This window comes from Arvicanthis niloticus, chromosome 22, assembly GCF_011762505.2.
Source record: "Arvicanthis niloticus isolate mArvNil1 chromosome 22, mArvNil1.pat.X, whole genome shotgun sequence".
Taxonomy (NCBI): domain Eukaryota; kingdom Metazoa; phylum Chordata; class Mammalia; order Rodentia; family Muridae; genus Arvicanthis; species Arvicanthis niloticus.
Window position 1 is genome coordinate 17,385,577 of NC_133429.1, and position 17,690 is coordinate 17,403,266.

At 41.4% G+C, this 17,690-nt stretch overlaps 1 protein-coding gene across 1 annotated transcript in view; it reads left to right on the forward strand.

Moving 5' to 3' along the window:
* The window catches only part of Ntn4 (netrin 4), a 108,091-nt gene extending 91,453 nt beyond the window's left edge, over positions 1 to 16,638 (forward strand). The window contains exons 6-10 of the mRNA XM_076920013.1: positions 3,468 to 3,681; positions 4,024 to 4,139; positions 8,892 to 8,960; positions 11,345 to 11,515; positions 15,185 to 16,638. Of these exons, the coding sequence (XP_076776128.1) occupies positions 3,468 to 3,681; positions 4,024 to 4,139; positions 8,892 to 8,960; positions 11,345 to 11,515; positions 15,185 to 15,321 (707 nt within the window). The 3' untranslated portion in view covers positions 15,322 to 16,638. The remainder of the gene's footprint in view (positions 1 to 3,467; positions 3,682 to 4,023; positions 4,140 to 8,891; positions 8,961 to 11,344; positions 11,516 to 15,184) is intronic.
* The last annotated feature ends 1,052 nt before the right edge of the window (positions 16,639 to 17,690 follow it).

Below are 17,690 nucleotides of genomic sequence, written 5' to 3' on the forward strand. Positions count from 1 at the left end.
CTACATGAGTCCCTTTACGTTGGAATAGTCATTAGTTTCCTTTTTTCATAATTTATTATTTATTCACTTTACATCCCTATAGCAACCCCCTTCGCTCCTCTCTTCCCAGTCCCATGCTCACAAATCCCTTCCCCCATTATCTCCGCTCCTCCTCAGAGAAGGGCAAGTCCCTCTTGGGTACCATCCCACCCTGGGACATAAAGTCCAGCAGGACTAAGCTCATCCTTTTCCACTGAGGCTCAACCAAGCTGTCCAGTTAGGGGAAGGGGATCCAATGGCAGGCAACAGAGTCTGAGATAGCCCCTGCTCCAATTGTTAGAGGACCCACATGAAGACCAAGTTGCACATCTGCTACAAATGTGTATGGGGCCTAGGTCCAGCCCCAGCATGCTCTTTGGTTGTTGGTTCAACCTGAGCCCCCATGGTCCCAGATTACTTGACTCTATAGGTCGTCTTGTGGTATCCTTGACCTCTCTGGCTCACTCAATCCTATCCCTCACTCTTCCACAAGACTCCCTGAGTTCCACCTGATGTTTGTCTGAGAATCTGCATCTGTTTCCATTCGCTGCTGGATGAAGCCTTTCAGAGTACAGTTATTATGTTAGGTTCCTGCCTGCAAGCATAGCAGAGTATCATTAATAGCGTCAGGGATTGTCTCTCTCCCATGAGATGGGTCTCAAGTTGGGGTGGTCATTGGTTAGCTGTTTCCTCAATCTCTGCTCCATCCTTATCCCTGCATATCTTGTAGGTAGGAGAGATTTTGGGTTGAAGGTTTTATGGGTGGATTGATGTTCCCCTCTCTCCACTGGAAGTCCCACCTGGCTTCAGGAGGGAGTCACTTCAGGCTCCATATCCTTGCTGTTAGGAGTCTCCGCTAGAGTCATCCCTATTACTATGTGTATATGGTGTGGGGGGTGTGTGTGTGTGTGTGTGTGTGTGTGTGTGTGTGTGTGCGCGAGCGCGCTCATGCATGACAGCACCTTGATGCATATGAGGGGAGTCAGAGGACAAACTTTCAAGAGTTGGTTCTCTCCTCCCACCATGGTTCTAGGAATCAAACTCATGCCATGAGGTTTGCATGTTGACATTTTCCCTTAGGCCATCTCACCAGCTCTGGAATGATTATTCTCATAAACTGTGAGTCTCTTCAAAAGGCAAAAATTATCTAGTTCAACTTAGATCCCTAGCAGTCTGCTTAGTACCTGCTTAGCACATACTAGCTGTTCATTAAATGCTTATCGTTTAATGTTCATTAAATGACTAAATGAATAGATAGTTGATTACTACCTTGTGCAAATACACAGTTGTCTCTTTTGCCATTTGCTGAGCGTGTTTGTCATTGCGTTTTAATTCGATTTAATGAGTTATTTTTATTATCTGAAATGTATGATTGTAGGAGGTAGACGTGATCCTAACGAAGAAAAAAAAAAAAAAAACAGAAAAAAATGCCACGGTTTCTAATGTAAGATAAACTGGTAGTGGAGCTATAAGAAGAAATGCTATCCTTAAAGCAACCAAAGGTTTCAAAAAGAGGATCGATTACCTCCGTTGTGTGAATTAGGATTGACTCCTTAAAGACTTGCCCCTTAGATAGGCGCCTTGGGCGCCAAGCCTGGGGAAGTGTAGAAGGCTGTGGAGAAATGCTATAGCTTGCTCTTCTCTTAGAGATAGCATTCTGTTTCTGTTTCAAACATTCTGCCTTCGGACTGCTGCGGTGGCTCCGTTTTGGAGAGAGTACTCAAAGTGCTTGCTGCCAAGCCTGGTGACTGAGTTCAGTCCCTGGATCCTCCAACGATGGAAACAGAGAACCAACTTCCACCCGTTGTCCTCTGTCTATCTCGGCACGATCGCCTTGAGTACGTGCCACCTCAAATGCATGACCTGGAGATGCTGTCTAAGGTAGACACGAGTGATGTGTGGAATTCTGGAAATGATGCCCTCAATTCTTCTCCAGTAAATGAATAACGAAACGAATAGAAGGTTTGCTCTAAGAAGATAACGCATACATCTTGCAGACAAAGGAGCAACATTCCGCCCTTGTGACAGCTCTCCAACAAAGAAGGCGTGTGGAAGGGTGTGGCGAGGGGGTTACACACACTAAAGTGTTATAAATGCTACCTAGTGTTTATCTGAGAACACTGATCTCACACTTACAGGTTAAAACATCAAGGAGGATTGTGCCAGACACCATATCTTCAACTCCTATTCTCAGAAAACCATCAGGGACTTCCTGACTGATAGTGGTTCCTGCCTAACGTCAATCCTATGTGACGTGTTGTGCATTCTGCAGTATTTGATGCTGTTAACTGCTTGGGACTTTCTCAGCCTGTGTATTCCATAGCTGGTTTTTGTTTTCCTTTTTTTTTTTTTTTCTCTCTTCCCTATCTAACCCTTGGCAATCTAAGTTATCACTGCTTCACCTGTCTGTATTGGAAGGCTGGTCTCTACGTAGTGCCTGTGACTATCCCCTCACTCTGGGTACCTTTGGGGGTCTTGCCATGTTCTCTTGGCTTCAACTCCCACCACCTGAAAACTCTTTAAACTGTTTTTGAGATCCTCCAGCTTTTCTCCATGCCCTCAGAATATTTCCAGCTGTTTGTTATAACCTATTAGCGTATCCCACAAGTGCATCAGCACTCATAGATGACTAACCCCAAGATGATGCTTTCCCCCTATTTCGCAACCTCCATCCCCATGTAGCTCTACACACCCCAGCCTTCTCTTGCTCATCTGCAAAAGCAGTGTCATCCCCTTTCTATGAGCTAGAAAGCTTAAACCTTCCTCCACACCTGCTCCCCTTGACAGCTTTGTCTCATCATTTTGTCTCATCGTCTTTAGAAATCTTTTCGTTACTGTTCTATGGTTCTTTCTCTTACACAGGGTTCCTTAAAGCCTTATTGACTTCTGGGACGGTGGTTCTCAACCCGTCTTGATCTCTTTGAGGATCAAATACCCTTCCATAGGGGTCACCTAAGACCACCGGAAAACACAGATATCTACGTTATGATTCATAGCAGTAGAAAAATTACAGTTATGGAGTAGCAACTAAAATAATGTTATGGCCGGGGGTCCCCACAACATGAGGAACTGCATGAAAGGGTCGCAGCACTGGGAAGGTTGAGGACCACTGTTCTAGAACATCATCTGCTTGTAATTCATCTCTCACTAAATGTTCCTTCTCTACCTTCCTCACTGGCTTATCCTTGTCACCTCAGCCAGAAGGTGTTTATATTTAATGCTCCCAGCTTTCGAATAAGTTCTAAGGTTCTTTTTGCAGCAGACATGCTTTCTAATTACATCTTGCTTCTCTGTAGTATAATAAACTTTCGTTCTCCAAGCAAACACCAGCTGGCTAAGGGATGCATCTCAGAAACAGGCTATTTGAGGAGGTGAAGGCACTTGCCAGGCATAAGCTCCACACAGGTGACCTACAGACGCTCATCCGTCCCGTGTCTCCTCTGTTGTAGCGTGTTCCTGCCACCCAGTTGGATCGGCGATCCTTCCTTTCAGCTCGGTGACCTTCTGTGACCCCAGCAATGGTGACTGTCCTTGCAAGCCTGGGGTAGCAGGGCCACATTGTGACAGGTGTATGGTGGGATACTGGGGCTTTGGAGACTACGGCTGCAGACCTTGCGATTGTGCAGGGAGCTGCGACCCGCTCACGGGAGACTGCATCAGCAGGTGAATGTGCATGACTCTTGTTCTTGTCTTTGAGTAGTTCAAGCTTTTGGAGACTGGGAGGTGACTGAATGCTGTTAAGTACATAACTGCACATAACTTAAAAAAAATTTTTTTTTTTCAGTTTGAAGAATTAAAACTTTGTTTTTGTGATTGGGGGAAATTAATTCATTTTGCAAAATAAATTGTTTTGCACAGTAATCTCTTAACACAGCACTGTTGCTGGAAAGTGAAAGTAAGGAAATAGATAAATAGGATGGTCTGAGTGTATGTGGCAAGATTCGTTTTTACTCGGTTGCTAAGACATCTCTCACTCAGTTTGCCCTTTGTGTTCTGTTCTGTTAGTAATGCTGACGTAGACTGGTACCACGACATCCCCGCCTTTCACTCTCTGCACAATAAGAGTGAGCCGAGCTGGGAGTGGGAGGATGAGCAAGGATTTTCTGCACTTCGACACTCAGGTGAGACACCTAGGGCTGCTACTGTATATCCAGGTCTGCTCTTGAGCAATAGTGATTGTGTCAAATCAGGGGACAGTTTTTTGAATCTTCTGCGGGGCATTCTTTAGTTCTGAGTTTTAATAAATGAATGGCCTGTCCCCATAAATGCAAAAGTGAAAAACAGTTGAGGATTATGTTAATAGGCTCTTCATTTTTTTATGATTTTATATTTTAATATAAAAATATATAATATAGATTTATATGTATTTAATATATAATTTTACATATTTATAGTTTATACATGTGATATATATAAATTTTGTATGATATATAAATCTATATATTATATATAAATTTAGTTATATATTTTATATAAATATATATTTATATGCTATAATTTTATATTAAAATATATAGCAGGGGGAAAATGTAGAATATCACAGTAAAAACTCAAAGCTCCCAGTGTTGCCCACTTACCTAGTTTTGCAAATTGCAAACTAAAAACCAAGGCCATGGTTTTATTTTTTTAAACTTCCTTTCATTATAAAGGAGAACCTAACCCCACTCCGCATCTTTAAAAAGTGCCTCCTGGTGGTTCATCTTTAGTTCCCTTTACCCCATAGGTCTGAACTCCTGATCACAGACCTGAGTCTGAAATCAGAATCAGATCAGGATCTAGGATCTCTGCCCCTCTTCCCGACTCTGCCCACTCCATCATCTCTGACCCACAGAGGTTGTTTTCTGTCTCTGACACGGCCTGTATCTGGTTTATTTTCTCTCTTTCCTAACATGGCTGTATGTTTAGCCCCAACCCAACATAGGGCTAAGGACATGACTCAGTCAATAAATGCTTGCACAGCATACATGAGGATCTGAATTTGATCTCTGTTGTGTGAGAAGTTTTCCTGAGGAGACATAACATACAGGTCTATTCACCCAAGAAAACCCCGAGAGACCAAACAACGTCTGGATACCACCAACATCTGACGTGGTGAATCAATCAATTTTATTGGGATTACTTACAGGAATATGGGTTGGGGGGGGTCACCTAGGCAGAAATAACTCAAAGACATCTGTATCACCAAAACCCACCCCAGCAGAGTGACAGCTCACAAAATCTGGAACACCTAGGGTACATTGCACAGCCAGCAGGCAGCTCAACAGGTTGGAGAGTGTCCTGTTCAGGTTTTTCAGAGTCTACCCTTCTTTTGGGCAGCTCGGCTGGTTTAGATCTTCTTCTTTTTTTAAAGATTTATTTATTTTACATGAGTACACTGTAGCTGTCTTTAGACACACCAGAAGAGGGCATCAGATCCCGTTATGGATGGTTGTGTGCCACCATGTGGGTGCTGGGAATTGAACTCAGGACCTCTGGAAGAGCCATCTCTCCAGCCTAGCGGGTCAGATCTTATCTGCAGCTTTTCTACTCTGAGAGTCTTTGTGGAACCTCTGCTCATCTGAAAGACTTCTTTCCATCAGCTTCCTCATCTGAGGGCCAGTCTCAGGTTTATGCTTACTCTGGCAAGGAGTGGCCTAGTGAATCTGGTCAGTTTCAGGAACTTCCTGATCTAGGAGGAAACTGTTACACAGTAGTTTCCCAGAGCAAGCATTAAAAAATAAATAAATAAACAAAAACACAAACAAAAACTATTTTGTCACAGGCCTTTAATCCCAGCTCTTGGAGTAAAGGAAAGACAGGCAGACAGACAAAAATACACCTGGGGCTTGCTGGCCAGACTATCTAGCTATAATCAGCAAGCTTCAAGTTTAGAGAGAAGAACTGTGTGTCAAGAAATAAAGTACAACTGCAGCTACTTGGCATTCACTCTAGCCTCTACCACACACATGCAGCCCACAAACATACCCTAAAATGCACACATGTATACGGATAAACAAGCAACTAAGTAAAGATACGAATATATCTGAGTATGAATTTACAAAACTGTATTACTTGACTATCATACTTTCCAAACATTTTATTATTTTCAGACATACAGAGAAATTTAGAATCGTCATTTAATTTAATCTACATTTTAGATAATGAAGAAAATATTCTTTTAACATTTTCATAGATAACCTATAGCCCAAGACCAAGAATTTGGTGTGTGATTTTTTTTTTCTTTAACAATTCAAGCCAGACATGAAAATAGAAGCCTTTAACCCCAGTATTTGGGAGGCAGAGGCACAAGGATCTCTGTGAGTTCAAGACCACGTTAGTCTACATAGCAAGTTCCAGGACAATCAGGACGACATGGAGAGGCACTGTCTCAAAATCAACAAAATCCATGAACCCAAATTTGAGAGTCAGTGTTATTTGCCATTCTGTTTGTCTCACTAAACATAATATCATAATAAATTTCCTAATGGTCTCATTTTAACTTATAATAAAAAGAAGGTAGGGAACATGGATAAGGTTGTCTTATCTACTTATTTGTGTTTGAGACAGAGTTGGCTACGAACCCGTCTCTGCCTCCCAAGTGCTGGAATTACAGATGTGCACTGTGCTCAGCTCTCATATTTATCTCTTTAAGCATTTGAGAAAGAAGACAAATATTTATCATTATGTCTGGCCTTCATGGTATTTAGTCTGTACTTTATCACTTTAGCCACTCTGAAAGCTGTCTTCTACTTTGCTGCAACAATGACTTCTAATCTGTAACTGCTTGCTGGACCAAATCTGTAATAATCAGGTCATTTGGACTCCAGGACATCCACGAAGCCCATTGTGCATGTTATCAGGGAGCTTGGCAGCATGCCCAGTGAGCCTATAAAGGGTCCCACAGCTGTCAGGCCTAGAATGTCCCCAGGGAGCCTCTGGGAACCATCTGGATGAGTTCCTGAGGGAGGAACTCTGCTTCAACATTCCCTTTGGGTGTAGCTCAGTGCTCCTGGGTCCCTTTCAACAAAAGTGACGGCCAGTTTCTTAGGCACTTAAAAAGCCCATTCGTTCTCCAGTCAAGCTGCCTACCTGTCTACCTACTGTAAATACCATTTAAAGCTTTCAACTATAACTATAAAGCACTATGCCAAAAATTGGTATTTTTCACAAAGTAAACTTAATCTCTCTCTCTTTCTCTCTCTCCTCTTTCTCCCTCTTTCCCTCCTTCCCTTTCTTTCTCCCACCTTCCTCGGTGCCAGAGACGAGACCCTGAGTCATGTACACATTAGGCAGAGTTGTCCAACTGAGCCCCTCCTCAGCCCTCTGCCATTTCTACCATCTGTGAGGTAGAAAATACCAGATGTGAACTCTGACTTCCCGAACGACAAACCTGGCTTTAACTAGTCCCAGAAAACTGTGAGCAGTGTTCATCTTTCAAAACGTTCCAGCCACCTACTGTAACCAAACAGGCCTTTTTCCATTTCCAGATTTCGTAAATCCTGACAAATGCAAAATATTGTTCTCTGAGATTGGCTCTCATGATCTGCTCAGGCTGGGCGTGAGCTCCTGGGAAATAGTCCCTTGGGCTCAGCTTTCTGAGTAACTGAGACAACCACATAAATTCCCCCACAGAACCCAGTGTGGCCAATGCATGTTAATGCTTGAACTCTTAAGCGTGTGAAGAAAGGGTATTGTCGGGCAGCCAAAGACAGACCTTCAAATGACAGGCTTGTGTGTGCCCCCAAAAGGACTAACAAGAGAGCTTTGTCGTGAGGAATGGGGTACACCATTCACTCCTAGCTCCATTAGGCTTTATGGCAGCATGGCAGCTAGCACACGCCCTGCTTTAATGCTGCTTTAAAAGACCATGGGCCGTTCATTCACTTACCGCCACTTCGCCACTTAGAATGAGTTCCTCTGCTGTGTTTGGCTGATACTCGAATCACAACAGCGCGCTTTAAGCACCTTTAACCTCTCTTTCCCACTATGTAATTCTACTTGGGATCTTACACTTGCAAATCTTATGCTCTTTTCTGACGCATGGGTATAGCGGATGTGCCAGAGTTTTCTACGACACTCTGATGGGGTGGGCATTTCTGCCCAGATGTTTTGTCGGTCTTCCTCTAATTGACTCCATCCTCCTTATCCTAGACCATCAATCATTTTGGTCTGGCCAGATCCATTTTCCCTCTTTCCTGATACTTCTGGGTTAGTGCCAGTCAATTTTGCTATAGGGAGTTACCCTTCCTCACTCTCCCTAGAAGTCAATACAATATCATCTCTGTCTCTGAAACCTAAGTGTTGGATTTTATTGCTGTGAAAAGATACCAAGAAGACACCAAGGCAACTCTTAGGGAAACATTTAATTGGGGCTGGCTTATAGTTTCAGAGGTTCAGTCCATTATCATCATGATGGGAAGCATGCTACCGTGCAGGCAGACATGATGCTAGAGGAGTTGGGAGTTCTGTATCTTAATCTGAAGGCAGGAAGTAGACTGTCTTCCACACAGGTTGGACCCTGAGCATAGGAGGCCTCAAAGCCCCCCTACACAGAAACACACCTCCTCCAACAAGGCCACACCTCCTCCAATAAGCACTTCCTCCAACAAGGCCACACCTCCTCCAATAAGCACCTCCTCCAACAAGACCACACCTCCTCCAATAAGCACTCCCTCCAATAAGCACTTCCTCCAATAAGGCCACACCTCCTCATAGGCCACAGCTCTATGGTCAAGCCTTCAATCACATGAAACTCTGGAGGCCAAACCACCATACATTAGTGATGACACATGACTGTGTTATATATTTCCATGTGTTATATGACTCAATGAAGGAGTAAACTGTTACATAGATTTGCGCCCCCAATAACACAATTTTCCATTTGCTTTCTGTAGGTAAATGTGAATGTAAGGAACAGGTGTTAGGAAACCCCAAGGCCTTCTGTGGAATGAAGTATTCATATGGTGAGTTTGAATCCTCCAAGCTTGGGTATTCTCTTGTGTACAGAGGTATCTAAGGAAACTAGATGCCTGGTTGATGCGATTCCATAATGTATCAGATGCTTGGGTAATGGTATGAAGGCTGTTTATGAGGCATTCATTAAAACTGATTGTGGCATAGGTCTTTAATCCCAGCACTCTGAAGAAAGAAGCAGGTAGGATCTCTGTTTGAGGCCAGCCTGGTCTACAGATGAAGTTCCAGGACAGCCAGGACTACACAGAGAAAATCTGTCTCAAAAAACAAAACAAAATAAAAGATTGGTAATTCACCTAGGTAGGTTTCTCAATATCTCTAAATATTCTTCTACCATCCAAATGCTAATATATATTAATATATAATTAATAATATTATATATTATTAATATATAATATATTATATTATATATAAATAAATATACTTATAAACATATTATATATAAATAAACATATAATATATATTATATATATTTATTATATATATATAAAATATAGGAGAAGGAAAATAGAGTTTCTCTAAATAATGACTACTATCTTCAAATTCTAAATGGTTCTGTAATTATATTACACTATGTAGCAGTGAATTAGTTAACAGTTTTGGCCCCTGGTGGGTTGCACACATGCTTCGCCTGCCTGAGACCTCTCTGAATTCTCAAATGAAAGACAGACAGACAGACAGACGCACGCACGCAGCTAATTTTGTTATGCCTTGACTAGTTCAATGGCTGAGCACTTCTAAACCTCCCCGTAGCCAGCACATTCTCCTCTCCTCCAGCATTCCTGACTTAACACCTCTTAAATCTATATTTTATCTTGTTGCTCTGGCTCCTTCTGGGCAGTCTCCTTATCTTTGCTGCCCAAGATGCTTCTGGGCAGCCTTTCTGGGCGCTGTATTTCTTCTCGTACCTACATTTTGGCTATCACTCCCTCTTGTTCCTTCCCGGCATTTTCTTCCTATTCCCTTCTTCTTCTTGAGGAGATCCTTCCTTTCCCCTCCCTGTGTTTGTTTCCTGGGAACCTAGAAGTCCCTCCCCCCACCCCCGCCTAGCCATTGGCCATTGGCTCTTGTATGATCAATCAAAATCCAATTGGGGACGGGGACCTTCAGCATTTGGACACACAGATTCCTGATTTGGGGGCTGAATCAAGACAAAGCATTAGAACCATATCCCAACAACACTGAGTACTGCAGGGAAAGAGAGAGAGAGAAAGGGGAGGTTGCAGGTGTTTTTATTACAGAGAAATGATGAATGTTTGAACTGGCCTACTTACTCTGTTCTACATTTTACAATGCACATATTAAAATATCACACAGGACTTCATAAATATGTACTATCTCTATGTGTCAATATAGAAATATTTTTTAATTATTAAGAATTAAAAGAAGGGTCTGGAGAGATGGTTCAATGGTTAAAAACACTTGCTAGTCTTGTAAAGGACCAGGGTTCAGTTCTCAGTTTGCACATAGTAGCTTACAACTGTCTGCTACTGTAGCTCAAGGGGGATGTGATGCTCTCTTCTGGCCTCCCTGGGCACAAGGCACACATGTGGTACACATACATACATACATGCAGGCAAATACTCATACCTATAAAATTAAAATAAATAAATCTTAAAACGAATCACATGAATAGAATACTACAGTCCTTTAAGCAAGTAGGGGGACAGTTTACCTCACCTAGTCAGCTTGGCTTATATTCCAAAGAACAGTAAATAATCAATAATGTTACATAACCTTTGTAAAGTGATATAAAATATACTCTACCAAGGCATTTTGTTCTCTGTCATACTATCATACCCAGTCAACCAAAGAAGTATAATATAATCAGAATCTAAATAAAAGCCAGGACAATAGTTCTACTTCCTATTTATTCTCTGTCTGTAGATTTGATATGTTGATAGACTTTTTTGTTTTGATTTTTTTTTCTTTCTGAGACAGCATTTCTCTGTGTAGCCCTGGCTGTCTTGAAACTCACTCTGTAGACCAGGCTGGCCTCAACTCATAGAGAGCTGCTTGCCTCTGCCTCCCTGAGTGCTGGAATTAGGGTGTGTGCCACCATGCCTGGCTCAGCTGAATATACTTAAAATTGTATTTGCAGTAAGCAATGGTTAATGTCTTCCCAGTGTCATAATATTGGGGGGGGGGCACAAAGGTTGAAATTTCCCAATAAAGAGAAAATAAAATATAAATGAGATTAAGTCACTGCAATGCAAATGAACCCTGTGATTTTAAGAGTAGATTTCTGTATCCTGATTTTTATCAATTTGCCCTTCCATCATACTTGGAAATGACTGTTCAAATAGTTCCAATTTCAACAGAAAACATGAAATCTGCATGCTTTGTTTTTATGTTTGGAATGATGTCATTACAGTGTTAAAAATCAAGATTTTATCAGCTCATGATAAAGGCTCCCATGCGGAAGTCAATGTGAAGATTAAGAAAGTCTTACAGTCTACCAAACTGAAGATCTTACGAGGCAAGAGAACACTGTACCCAGAGTCCTGGACTAACAGAGGCTGCACCTGTCCAATCCTCAATCCAGGTGAGCACTAGTCAGACTTTCCATCCTGTGACCCTTGCCTCTCCACATTGGCTGTCTTACGTGACATCCTCCGAACCAAACCTCCACAAAAGCATCTCTCCTTTTACTTTATGAACGCAGGGTAAAATCCAAAAGGAATTCTTTGAACTAACATTAAAATATACCCCCCCCCAAAATCTCCTCCATGTGCTCAATAAAAGGAAAATATTTTAAAATCCAGCAATATAATACTTTGTGTCTTAAAATGAGAAGCCTCAGATTGGTTCCAGGTGCCCGCTGCATCGACCACACTTCCATGAGCTTATGTACCACTCTGTCCATTATTTGAAAGCTAGGTCCCTCGAAAAACAAAAACAAAAACAAAAGAAAAAGAAAGAAAGAAAGAAAGAAAGAAAGAAAGAAAGAAAGAAAGAAAGAAAGAAAGCAAGCAAGCAAACAAGCTAGGTCCTATTACATGAGGACCTGTTCCCAAAGGAAGCGCCAGTGCAAAAACCCATCTGTGAAAATAACACTGAAACCACTTCTACAGTTGCATGAGAAGCATCTGTTTCTCCTGGATAGAAAACAACCCTCAAGTTTTCATCAGGTTGCTTTCCTTTCCGTTGGATGACCATTCTGGTTTGAAATGAGAAGCAGCCGGGGAAATCATTTAAATACAATCTTAGATCTGGAATGGAGTGAGATTTGATTTGAACCTTTAAAATATAAGGTGAGAGATGGTGGTGACATCGGTCAAAGGTGAGTTCTAAAGACACCTTAGGAGTCCAGACTTCCGTGATTCTATGAAGAGCCCTCAGGCAGTGGTACTCTCAGAATGTAGGGCCAGCTGAGACAGGGTTCTCCCATGACAACCTTCCATTGGGATGTATAAGAATTCTGCTGATGATACCAAAAAAAAAAAAACAAAAACAAAAAAAAACACAAAACCTTATCCCACATGTAAACGCCCACCTCATGGACTGTAGCCACAGGTCTCTCTGCTCCCTTGCTAAATTTGAAAGCAGGATTTAGCTTTCTTATAATATTCCCTCCAACACTCATTCAATATTAGCACTCAAATAATACCAACATAACGATCAATAATAGGTTCTGGGAAAACAAATGCTTCTGAAAAGACTTCTTTCCTCTTCCTGCCTTTTGAGATTTCCTGTGTGTGCAGTAATATCTTTGTTGTAGGACACCACTGAGAAAGGTGTATCATTTATATTCTTGGTCTAATTTATTCCCCTTATGAGCCAGGGAACCCCAGCTCTTATTATCTATGTTAGTAAGAGCTCTTAATTAACAAATGAAAAGAAACAGATAACAGAAAAACTACAAATAAAGTATCCCCTTAGTCTGAACATTTAAACAGCAAAATTTTAAAAAAATTAATAATGTTTTCTCAAGTTAACTAATGTTTTTGTACTTTCATCCCTCTGATGTTTAGTTCACTTAATTTCAATAAGATAGAAGGGAAACTTTCTTAATTGTAAAAAATAAATAGTTGCAACGAATAAATAAGAATCTTGGGTTTTTGGATACAGAAACCAAAGAGTCATTCATTTAAATTCTGTTTTCCAGTGATTTGTGCTTGAGGGCTCTAGGGAGCAATTTTCTATTATCTTGGCAAAGGGAGAGAGAGAGAGAGAGAGAGAGAGAGAGAGAGAGAGAGAGAGAGAGAGAGAGACTATTTTAATCTCTAATCTTTAATCCAGTTTTGCAGAATGACATTAAAAAACAAAGCGCCCTGCGCCACCCTCCAGGAAGTGAACTATATTTCCTACTCAAGTCTGTGCCAGAGTCAAAGAACCAACTGAGTTCATCACAATTGAAAACATAAGCACAATTATTCAAAGAATTCTTGAAAACATGTTTACTTGCTTTGAAGAAAAATCTGGAAGCTGCCAAAGCAAAACCAGACAGTGTTTCGTTTTGCTTTTGTTTTTCCATTTTTACAAGTTCAATGACTAAAACCAAAGAAGACTGATAAGAAAACTCTGAAACCTTATGCCTCAACTTGTCTCCCAGCTGCTTTTGAGAAGGAGCCTTCAAAGCACATGCCTTTAATCCCAGCACTTGGGAGGCAGAGTCATCTCACCAGCCTCAAAGTTCTACTGGTTTTATAAATACTTATTGTATTTATAAAAAGAGAACTTTATTATTTAAATATTAGACAAAGCTATATATACACACACACATACACACACACACACACATACACACCTACACACACACACAGACACACACACACCTACACACACACACATTAGGTTTTACTATTGATTGAACCTAGGTCATTGTGCATAGCCATGCAAGCATCCTAGCTCTGAGCTACATCTACAGGCCTTTTGTACTTCAAGACTGGTCTTGCTAAATTGCCCAGGTGACCTCAGACTTGGGATTCTCTTGCCTTTAGTGTCCCAAGTAGCCATAATAACTGGGGTTACAGACCATGCATCACTACACATGGCTCATAAATTTAAACTGATATTTATTTGAATTTTAACATCTAGTGTTTTCATTAAAAATTTTAAAGTATACAGCTTTTTGTCTTAGAAAGTTATAGGCATAAATTATTTTTCTAATCCTATCTTTTATAAAATTGTTTCTGGGTGTCAAAATTGACACTATGTGGGATACTATCATTTTTCTTAATTGACACATAAGGAGACATGACTGTCTCTGTGCAGTTGTTAGCCAATTTTTTCTTAAGCCTGAATATTTTTAAATTATAATAATAGCAATGGGTGTGATCAAGTCTCATCGGTTTTTTTCATTTTTTAATTTTGTTCATAAACAAGCTACTTATATTCATTCCCCAAATCGTATAGAGAGAATATGTGTCCTTTTCTGTCATCTGTAGTTTTTTCAACATTTTTTCAAATAGTTGCTTCACTTTTGCAAAGTTTTTTTTTTTTTTTTTTTTTTCAAGACAGGGTTTCTCTGTGTAGCCCTGGCTATCCTGGAACTCACTCTGTAGACCAGGCTGGCCTTGAACTCAGAAATCCACCTGCCTCTGCCTCCCAAGTGCTGGGATTAAAGGTGTGTGCCACCACCACCCAGCTTGTAAGGTCCTTCTTAGTTGCTGCTACCAAACACACACAGTGATCTCCAGGGTCTATTAATGGATCAAGTGCCCATTGATCCCTCTCTCCTCTCTCACTCGGGGGTGGAGCAATACAGAAGCCAAGAATCAGACAGCTATGAGTTTGAGTCAATGTGCTTCCATTTAGTAGGAGAGACTGAACAAGCTTTCTGACTTCTGAGCCTCAGTTTCTCACTCGTACAAAAAAAGAGACAAGATACTTTATAAATCGTTGTCAAAGTCACATGAGATAATACGTGAACATTACATGGTGTATGATATATACTAAATGTCATCTCTTAGTACCTATGATTATCTTATCCATACCTATATAAAACTATGCACCAGTAATGTATGGAATTGTTAAAGCCATAGCACCCCTTCCTTTAATAGAGTTTAATGTGAGCCGGGTGGTGATGATGCACGCCTTTGATCCAGGTACTCTGGAGGCAGAGGCTGGTGGATCTCTGTGTGTTCAAGGCCAGCCTGGTCTACAGAGCAAGTTCCAGGGCTACATGGAGAAACCGTGTCTCAAAAAGACAAAAAGGAACACAAAACAAAACGACAAAGTATAATTTGTGTATTCCCCTTTGTGTTTTCAGGCTTGGAGTACCTGGTAGCTGGCCATGAGGACGTAAGAACAGGCAAATTAATTGTGAATATGAAAAGCTTTGTCCAGCACTGGAAACCGGCTCTTGGCAGAAGAGTCATGCACATCTTAAAAAGAGACTGCATGTAGCACTGAAGGTCTTAAGCACACAAGGGCTCTTCTCTGGGTAGCAGATACACAAGTCTAATGAAAAAGAGACCTCAGAATAAAACTGGAATGTTTTTTAAGTGCCAAAATGTAGTGGGGGGGGGGATTGTTTCGATTGCATAGGCCTTGTCTAACCTAACCATTCTGGATCTGCGTTTGAAAACAGTCTTGTTTCATAAAGAGAAATGAAAACCCCCAAGCTGATACCTGCTTTAAGAGAAACTGGTTCTGAAAGCCATAGTTATTGAGAATATTTTAATAGCGACATCGCCATCAACCATTAAGGGCCATATCCCTGACAAGGTCTCCTCCCAGCTTCAGATACGTGTTTGATGCTATTTAAGGAATTAATGAGATTTTAGGGAAACACACACACACACACCCCACACCCCACACCCCACACCCCACCCTCCAACTCTACTTGCAGGAAAGGCATTTCTTTAAAAGAGCCTTGCCTTGTGTGCTGTGTGTGGGATGTGAATGGAACTTTTCTGTATATATATAGTATTTCCTTGTGTAAAGCACTTTACCTACTGCTTGTGAAAGTCTGGAGACTGCTACTGTCAGGCAGAGAAGAGAAGGGCTGCCTGAAGACCCTACTGAAACAGAAGCATCACCATTATGGATGGAGAGGAAGCTATGCGGTTAGCTCCAGATACTGGGAGAAACACTGTCAACATGCAGCCTAAAAAGAGAATGTTTGTGTGAAGTCTCGGTTTGGGGTGAGAGTTTAGATTGTGAGATACTGGCCATAGTGAAATGAGAGAGAAAGAGAGAGAGAGAGAGAGAGAGAGAGAGAGAGAGAGAGAGAGAGAGACTTTAAAAGAAAAAAACCATAAATGTAGAAATATGTTTGCATAGAGAGGAAAGTAGACTTTAAATGTCAAAAGGCTCAATTATTTGTGAGGCACTTGTACACACTGCAAAAATTATTGTAAACACAGAATTTGTTCTATTTTTCGTTTAGTATTTAAACATGACTATTGGACCAGTTTTCCTCCTTCTTGTAATAACAGTACACGTACCTGTCTCCTAACCTGGCGTGTGTGATAGGTCGCCAGCTTGAACCTTTTCATTGTCTCCCGGCTTCTTTATCCAGGCCTAGCCTGGCTGCAGAGAGTCTCTACTGTACTTGAACTTACAAACCAGGAACCACAGTGCCGACACCTTAGATTCATATCTGGAGCATATTTTTTCCCTGAGGTCCTGTGGACTCACAAAAGAAATATATATATATTGCTTTGTGACTTTGTTTTTTTTATATTTCATGTATGTAATAAAGGCAGATGGCCTCCTGAACTTTGTCTCCTGACCAATTCTTCAATGATGCTACAGATTAGCTTCTCTTAGTAAGGAAACTTAAATCTAATTCCGAAAGGGAATTCATTTTGAGGGACCGAGAAAGGCCTCCGTGGGTTGAAGCATTTGCCACACGGGCCTGAGTTGAGCCCCAGAACCCACATCATAAAAGAAACGAACTGATTTGAGCAAGTTGTCGTCTGTCTTCTACGTGTGTATCAGAACAACACATGCCAACACATCACACACAGTAAATACATTAATTCTTTTAAAAAACAAGTTAATCTCAGCACTTGAGAGGCTGAGACAGGTGGATCTTTGAGTTCAAGGTTTGCCTGGTCTACAGAGTTCTCTGACAGCCATGACTACATAGAGAAATGCTATCTCAGAACAGAAAGTAAAAGAGGGATGGAGAGAGGGAGGGAGGGAGGGAGGGAGGGAGGGAGGGAGGGAGGGAGGGAGGGAGGGAGGGAGGGAGGGAGGGAAAAGAGAGATTCTGCCTCAACAGAGTGGAAGGAGAGATTCAGCTCCCAAAAAGTTGTCTTCCACACATACACTTTAGCACACACACACAGACACACACACACAGACACACACACTAAACAAATAGTCTTAAAAGACAATAAATTACGGAGAAAGACTCTACATTTCTACCTAGTTACTCTAGGATTCAGGAACAGACTAGAAGCAAACTCAAGTGGACTTTCTTTCAACAGCCTTTAGATATTATATTGCCATTTTTTATAACACACTTATTTTTTGTTTTCCGTTCTGAGGTTGAGTCGTCTCCCCAGCCAAACACACTTACTTTTTGAACTCATTTATTTTTTATTTAGTTAGTGGGGAGTGTCCATGCCAGAGCACTCATGTCAAGGTCAAAGGGCAACTGGCAGGAGCCCTCCTTCCAGTCCACTGTTTGGGCTCCAAGGCTCTCACTCAGACAGTCGGGCTTGGCAGCAAGCAGCTCTACCACAGAGCCCTCTCACCTGCCGTAATAACTAACAGTTTTCTATTGAAGACACGAAAGAAGGCTAGTGAGATGGGTCAGTGGG